The 8941-nt window shown below is 35.5% G+C and overlaps 2 protein-coding genes across 2 annotated transcripts; both read left to right on the forward strand.

The window, feature by feature from the left end:
• The first annotated feature begins 13 nt into the window (after positions 1 to 13).
• On the forward strand, positions 14 to 616 carry LOC123678659. The gene has a single exon (XM_045615796.1). The coding sequence runs from the start codon at positions 14 to 16 to the stop codon at positions 614 to 616; it is 603 nt and encodes a 200-aa protein (XP_045471752.1).
• Positions 617 to 2745: 2129 nt separating this feature from the next.
• On the forward strand, positions 2746 to 4255 carry LOC123678390. Its single transcript, XM_045615395.1, has 4 exons — positions 2746 to 2979; positions 3121 to 3664; positions 3888 to 4132; positions 4196 to 4255. The coding sequence occupies exons 1-3, from the start codon at positions 2746 to 2748 to the stop codon at positions 3902 to 3904; spliced, it is 795 nt and encodes a 264-aa protein (XP_045471351.1). The 3' UTR covers positions 3905 to 4132; positions 4196 to 4255.
• Positions 4256 to 8941: the final 4686 nt, after the last annotated feature.

Raw genomic sequence — 8941 nt, forward strand, 5'->3', positions numbered from 1 at the left:
AAAAAAATTGAACATGGAAATATCTACCACAAAAACCAAATCACTCGTCGTTTCAAAGGAACCAATTAGATGTAAACTTGTAGTTGAGGACCGACCAATAGAACAGGTTATGAGGGTTGCATATTTGGGCGTGCAGATCTCGTCCAATCAGGACAGAACTCGGGAAATTAAAGAACAAGCAAATAAGGCGGCAAGAATATCGGGTGCTCTTGGAGACATTGTGTGGAACAACAAACACATGCGCAATCAAACCAAGGTCAGAATATACAAAACTATTGTGAGACCAATTATGACATACGGTATCGAAACGAGAGCCGATACTAAAGTAATGAAGAACGCACTGCGAACTGCTGAGATGAAGGTGCTCAGAAACGTCCTGGGCCTCACATTACGAGACAAAAGAAGAAATGAAGATATTCGCAGCGAATGTGGGGTTCCGGATGTAGTCCGATGGGGTCGCAATAGGCGAAGATTATGGAATGCCCACGTGGAAAGAATGGGCGATGGAAGAATTGCGAAGATTGTGAGAGACGGAACACCGGGAACACGCAGACCGTTGGGGAGACCACCAAAACGATGGAGAGACTCATGGACTTCGATCTCACAGGAGGCATAATAATTGGAGAATACAAGCCACAGGCTTAAAATATGAAGAAGAAGAAGAAGAAGTGTTTAGGATGTAAACCAAGCCTTTTACACTCCAACAGGAACACTCTGCGATTCCGCAATGCTGCCAACTTGATGTTATTAGATGACCAAGATTTTAAGGTCGATGACATTTCCCTTCCATACCGTACACGGATTTCAGCATAAAACCCCATGCTAATATACAAAATGTGATAATTTCCTAAAGTAATTAACAAACAATGGTTTAAGGGGTGTTGGAAAACTTCAATTGTTACTAACTTCTTTATTTCATCAGTCGACGTTTCGATCCTTGGTTGGGATCTTCTTCAGGACTTCTATAAACAAACAACATACAAATATAACAAACATTGCAGAAAAGACAACATGTTAAAACGCACCGAAATGCGAAGAGTTACCAGATCTTAAGTTGCACTGAATCTTATACAGATTTGGAGGAAAAATTATTAATTAACTTGAACACAAAATAGTCTCTAATACAATACCTAAGGAAGACTTCATCAACATCATCAGATTTCTTTTCAACTCCAACTATTTCATCTTCCAAGGTAATTTTTACAACCAAATACTAGGTTCCCCAATGGGGTCTAAATTCAGCCCTTCCATTGCAGAGGTAGTGATGGATTTCCTCCTAGATGGCATCCTAACAGATATCCCCTTTGAGATGCCTTTTATTAAAAAATATGTAGATGACATCATTTGTGCAGTTCCCAGTGATAAGACATCTTACACTCTTGAAAGGTTCAACAGACAGAGTGAGTCTATAAAATTTACCATAGAATTAGAAAATAACAATAGTGTGCCTTTCCTAGATACCCTAGTCATTAGAAGACCTGACAATACACTGATTCTTGATTGGTATAGAAAGCCCTCTAGCTCAGGTAGATACTTGCATTATTTTTCCAACCACCCTCAGAGACAAAAAATCAATATGGTTACAGGATTGAAGAATCGTATACAAAGAATATCACACCCCACTCTGAAGGAGAAGAATATGAAACTATTATATCAGTTGATGCTTGAGAATGGTTACCCCAAGAACCTTTTAAAGAAATTGATACACAATTCATCGAATTCTGGACAGCCACAGAATAACGATGAAATCGCATCCACCAATTTAGATCAGAGAATTATATTTACTTCCATTCCACTGATTAATGTAATGACAAAATCCTTAATAAACTTATTAAAAACTGATAACATCAAAGTGATACCTAGAACTGAATTTAAATTAAAGAGACTTTATAGTAATTTGAAAGATAGGATAGAAACTGATAAGAAAAGCTGTGTTGTATACAGAATACCCTGTCAAAATTGTGATGAGGTGTATATCGGACAAACATCCCAACAACTTAAAAGAAGAATAACTCAACATATTAGCGACATTAAGAATCCTAGAAAGATATGTGCACTGGCAGAACATGTAAGATCAGTTGACCATCGAATGGACTATGATTCGGTGACAGTCTTGGAGTGCGAGGAGAATATGAGAAAAAGATGTTTCCTGGAGATGATTCACATTAAGCGACATGAAAATTCCATGAACTACAGAAAGGATATAGAGAACATTAGCAACATTTATTCATATCTGATACATTCAAACCAACTTAGTGAGAGTGAGTTGTTGATCTCAAGTTCTATGTTCTCCAATGTCAGTTGAAGATCTATGATGTTCTATGAACCCGACCTAACCCCTTTCGTTTTTTACGCAGTTGTCAGATGGATGAAGAAAGTTTTTCAAAAATAAGTTTTCAAGAGAATAAGGAAGTGTGTGATATAAAAAAGAGACGTTATTGTATTAGAGACTATTTTGTGTTCAAGTTAATTAATAATTTTTCCTCCAAATCTGTATAAGATTCAGTGCAACTTAAGATCTGGTAACTCTTCGCATTTCGGTGCGTTTTAACATGTTGTCTTTTCTGCAATGTTTGTTATATTTGTATGTTGTTTGTTTTATAGAAGTCCTGAAGAAGATCCCAACCAAGAATCGAAACGTCGACTGATGAAATAAAGAAGTTAGTAACAATTGAAGTTTTCCAACACCCCTTAAACCATTGTTTGTTAATTACTTTAGGAAATTATCACATTTTGTATAATAGCATGGGGTTTTATGCTGAAATCCGTGTACGGTATGGAAGGGAAATGTCATCGACCTTAAAATCTTGGTCATCTAATAACATCAAGTTGGCAGCATTGCGGAATCGCAGAGTGTTCCTGTTGGAGTGTAAAAGGCTTGGTTTACATCCTAAACACATGACCAATAACTTCTGTCAATTATATGGATCTGTGACAGACGAGGTGTCGTCCAGACAAGCAGTAAACATGGAGAACAAGGTACTTAACATGTTCTTGAAATTTGAAATTACAGTAACAATAACAAAAATAAAAAGAATAGAAAGAGAAGTTGAACGACTGAAACTACTCATTCAGCATGCACTTCCTGAGGATATTACTAACCATTTTTTCTCTTATCAGAATAACAAGTACAATAGACAATTTGCATTGACGAAACAGAAAAATCTGGATAAGGTGAGAGCTTTGACAGATGCACAATTGGGAAAAGTCAGATCACAAGAAAGGTGGGTTAAAAATATAAGTGGAACAAATATCCCAGATAGAGTTCTAAAATTCTTGTCGCTGGGTCCTAAATTCAGCATTGACATTCCTATGAAAGAAATCTCTATTCCGAAACTTTTATCTGATGTTGAGAATGTTATCAACCTCAATGACTCCTTATCTCCTGATGCCAAGAACATAAAACGCGCCATGGCCACCAACATTATAACTAATAATATCAAACCTAATAAAGTTGTCAGAAATGTAATACAGAGAGAATTTTATAATTGTAAAAGATATCTCAAAGAACATCCAGACTTACAGGTATTACAATCAGACAAAGGAAACGTAACAGTTATTATGGACAAGTCACAATACATAGAACTATCTAATGGAATTCTCAATGATCTTGACTATTACAGAAGACTACCTAGAGACCCAACAACTACTATACAAACTAAAGGTAACTCATTGATTAAGAAATTGGTAACAAGTGGTCATATTTCCCAAATGCAAGGAAAATCCTTGTACAGTTATAACTCCATTCCTGCAAGATTTTATGGACTACCTAAAGTCCATAAACCTGTTCTCTCCCTCAGACCCATCATCTCCTCTTTGAATACACCAACATCTAAGATATCAGGTTATATATCTGAAATAATTTCTAGTTATTTAAGTGTTTCTAGAGGCAGATATTACGTAGAAGATTCTTTCTCTTTTTCCACCTTCATTAGTGAATTCCAACTGCCAGAAGATTATGTCCTCATCAGCCTTGATGTAGTATCCCTCTTTACCAATATTTCATTAGAATTAGCTCTGTCTGCAATTCAACACAGATGGGAATCAATCAGTAGCCACACCACAATACCTAAGGAAGACTTCATCAACATCATCAGATTTCTTTTCAACTCCAACTATTTCATCTTCCAAGGTAATTTTTACAACCAAATACTAGGTTCCCCAATGGGGTCTAAATTCAGCCCTTCCATTGCAGAGGTAGTGATGGATTTCCTCCTAGATGGCATCCTAACAGATATCCCCTTTGAGATGCCTTTTATTAAAAAATATGTAGATGACATCATTTGTGCAGTTCCCAGTGATAAGACATCTTACACTCTTGAAAGGTTCAACAGACAGAGTGAGTCTATAAAATTTACCATAGAATTAGAAAATAACAATAGTGTGCCTTTCCTAGATACCCTAGTCATTAGAAGACCTGACAATACACTGATTCTTGATTGGTATAGAAAGCCCTCTAGCTCAGGTAGATACTTGCATTATTTTTCCAACCACCCTCAGAGACAAAAAATCAATATGGTTACAGGATTGAAGAATCGTATACAAAGAATATCACACCCCACTCTGAAGGAGAAGAATATGAAACTATTATATCAGTTGATGCTTGAGAATGGTTACCCCAAGAACCTTTTAAAGAAATTGATACACAATTCATCGAATTCTGGACAGCCACAGAATAACGATGAAATCGCATCCACCAATTTAGATCAGAGAATTATATTTACTTCCATTCCACTGATTAATGTAATGACAAAATCCTTAATAAACTTATTAAAAACTGATAACATCAAAGTGATACCTAGAACTGAATTTAAATTAAAGAGACTTTATAGTAATTTGAAAGATAGGATAGAAACTGATAAGAAAAGCTGTGTTGTATACAGAATACCCTGTCAAAATTGTGATGAGGTGTATATCGGACAAACATCCCAACAACTTAAAAGAAGAATAACTCAACATATTAGCGACATTAAGAATCCTAGAAAGATATGTGCACTGGCAGAACATGTAAGATCAGTTGACCATCGAATGGACTATGATTCGGTGACAGTCTTGGAGTGCGAGGAGAATATGAGAAAAAGATGTTTCCTGGAGATGATTCACATTAAGCGACATGAAAATTCCATGAACTACAGAAAGGATATAGAGAACATTAGCAACATTTATTCATATCTGATACATTCAAACCAACTTAGTGAGAGTGAGTTGTTGATCTCAAGTTCTATGTTCTCCAATGTCAGTTGAAGATCTATGATGTTCTATGAACCCGACCTAACCCCTTTCGTTTTTTACGCAGTTGTCAGATGGATGAAGAAAGTTTTTCAAAAATAAGTTTTCAAGAGAATAAGGAAGTGTGTGATATAAAAAAGAGACGTTATTGTATTAGAGACTATTTTGTGTTCAAGTTAATTAATAATTTTTCCTCCAAATCTGTATAAGATTCAGTGCAACTTAAGATCTGGTAACTCTTCGCATTTCGGTGCGTTTTAACATGTTGTCTTTTCTGCAATGTTTGTTATATTTGTATGTTGTTTGTTTTATAGAAGTCCTGAAGAAGATCCCAACCAAGGATCGAAACGTCGACTGATGAAATAAAGAAGTTAGTAACAATTGAAGTTTTCCAACACCCCTTAAACCATTGTTTGTTAATTACTTTAGGAAATTATCACATTTTGTATATATATATATATATATATATATATATATATATATATATATATATATATATATATATATATATATATATATATATATATATATATATATATATATATATATATATATATATATATATATATATATATATATATATATATATATATATATATATATATATAACAACAATTTTAATTCCCAATATACAACAATAGTTATAAGTATGATAAGGGGTGTAGGCAAATTGATAAGTGTTATAATTTCACTCTTCTTTATTTCATTTAGTCAACGTTTCGATCCCGATGGGGACCTTCTTCAGGACTCTACAATAGAAATAGAAAACAGTCAAAACATGGCAATCACAAAACATGTAACAATAGTACATACTGAAATACAGAGTTGTAAAGATCTTATTTGAACACAAATCAATAGCTCTCAAGAAGGCAATGAACGAGAACATCAACAAATTTAGCGAAAAAAGATCTAATACTTCGTTAGCACAAGAGTAGAAATCAATTATCATATGTAAATAAGGTAAACAGAATAATCAACAAAATGAGAGGTTGTCAAAAATGTTGTCAACCAGACTTGCCACAGAATACACGCACATGACAGATGAAACATAGAAAAGCATTAAATCACACTTGGTCGCAGTAATTCACTCTCACCGAACTCAGAACAAATGCGATTATTGAAAGACTCCATGAACCTAATCCAATCCCCTCTCACAGAAATAGTCCGGAACACAGAATTCATTATTACGCTATCCCTCTGACTGTATAACTTGTGAAAATTCTCATTCTATTTGATCCATCCAATTCACTCCCACCAAACTGGTCATAATGAATCAAATAAGTATAGATGGAGCTAATATTGTTTACATCCCTTCTGTAAAGTGTGGCGTTTAATATGGTACATCTCTAAGAAACATATTTTCTTTCCACTAACTTCACATTCGAGAATTTTGGTGGAATCATAATTCATTGGGTGATCTTTGTCCCGGGTATGGTCTGCTAGGGCACAAATCTTATTCGAATTCTTGATGTCGCTCTTGTGTTGAGCAATCCTTCTCTTCAAAAGCTGAGATGTCTGACCAATATACACCTCACTACATATTGAACATGGAATACAATATACCACACCACTCATATTAATCAACAGTCATCCTATCTTTCACTCGACTGTATAGTCTGTCAATTTTAAAATAAGATTTCGGAATCAATTTAATTTTTGTGGTCTTTAGGAGGTTAATTAATGCATTAGTCATACCATTTATTAGGGGAATAGAAGAGTAAAGAATTCTATCTACGTTCTCAGTGTCCACAGTGGTGGATGCGCCCCTCTCTCCATTCGTTGGCTGTCTCGAAGGAGTGGTATTGTATAATAATCTGGAAAACAACCTCTTTGGGTATCCATTCTCTAGCATCAATTGTAACAATAACCTCAGATTCTTCTGCCTTAGACTTGGATGGGCAACTTTTTCGATGCGATTCTTCAATCCTAAAATCATGTTTACCTTTTGTCCATGTGGATGATTGGAAAAATAGTGTAAGTATCTCCCTGAACTTGTTGGCTTTCAGTACCAATCCAGAATCAGCCTATTTTCCAGTGTTCGAATCAACCTTGTATCCAGGAATGGGACACCACTCGCTGTTTCTTCCTCCAACGTAAACTGTATACTTTCATGTTCACTGTTGAACCTGTTTAGAACGAAAGCAACCTGGTCTTTAGGTAAAGCACATATAAGATCATCCACATATTTCTTGATGAAAGGAATGTGAAAAGGAATGCTAACAAGAATGGAGTCCAGAAGGAAATCCATTACTACTTCAGCAATGGACGGACTGAAGTTGGAACACATAGGGAACCCCAGCACCTGTTTGAAGAACCTACCATTGAAAAGAAAATAGTTAGAAGAATACAGGAACCTGATGTCATGGATGAATTCTTCTTTTGGTAGACTAGTGTGGTTTTTGATAGTATCCCACTTGCTCTCAACAGCTGAGACTGCCAACTCGACAGGAATGTTGGTGAATACAAATACAACGTCCAGGCTGATCAGGACATAATCAACAGGTAAATGGAAATCATTCACATATTGGGCAAAAGCAAAGGAATCTTCAATAAAATATCTACTTCTGGTGGAAGAAAGATATTTAGACAGGATGTCTGAAACAAAAACTGACAGTTTGGAAGTGGGGGTGTTGACAGATGATATTATTGGTCTCAAGGCAAGAATGGGTTTGTGGATTTTTGGTAAACCGTAGAATCTAGCGGGAACTGAATTGTAAATGTACAGGGTGGGCAAATAAGCGAGGTAAGCGGCTATATCTCAGGATCCACTCATCGTAGAGACTTGCGGTAAAAAATTTTACCACTTGAGGGATAAAGAGAACACACTGGATATTGTTTTGAAGTTCATACCTCTACCGCTAGGGGGCGTAATAGCTACCGTCGAGTAGAGAAATGAATTTTACTCGAAAATGTTTCATATGGAGTTAAAGAAAAAATATCATCACTGTAATCCTTGGAAAATTCTCTATCTTTTTGACTTGTCACTTTCGATTTAACGACATCAAATAGGTAGGGGACAGTGAGAAATTTGACTGATTGAAATGCCTGTAACTTCAGTTTGGCTCAACATTTTTGAGCAAATTAGATCTCGTCTGAAAGATAGTATCTTGTTGATTGAGGACAAAATATAGTCAGTGGTAAAATTCTCTCTGGAAAAAAAAAAAGGACTAATAATGTTTTCCAGAGAGAATTTTACCACTGTAAGAGGTACCTAAGTGAACATCAAGAATTGCATGTGTTACGGGCTGATAAAGGCAATGTTACGGTATTGATGGATAAGGATCAGTACATAGAGCTCTCCAACACAATTTTGCTCAATGAACAATATTACCAACTTCTTCCAAACAGAGATCCAACCATTACAATACAAGGTGAATGTAATGCATACATAATGCATAATGGGTTAACCAAAAAGAGGGTTACCCTTGATGCCTTGGCGTCCGGATAACTCTACGAAACCCACAAATAAGTGTGAAATTAAAAAAAATATATATAAATAATATATTTAACAGGTTGTTTGGTAATTCGACGTGATCCTTTACGGTCTTCGAGTTTTCAGAAAATCTATGGGTTGTTTCGGAAAAGAATTAATTTCGTAAGAAATATTAGACTGCGAAAATTCAATTGATGCTTTCTTGAAAGCAAAAATGAGGGTTCACTTTAGAAAGGGGAATGGTGGCCCAATTCTCATTCTTAGGAATAATTGGTGTTA

Source organism: Harmonia axyridis, chromosome 4 (assembly GCF_914767665.1).
Source record: "Harmonia axyridis chromosome 4, icHarAxyr1.1, whole genome shotgun sequence".
NCBI classification, from domain to species: domain Eukaryota; kingdom Metazoa; phylum Arthropoda; class Insecta; order Coleoptera; family Coccinellidae; genus Harmonia; species Harmonia axyridis.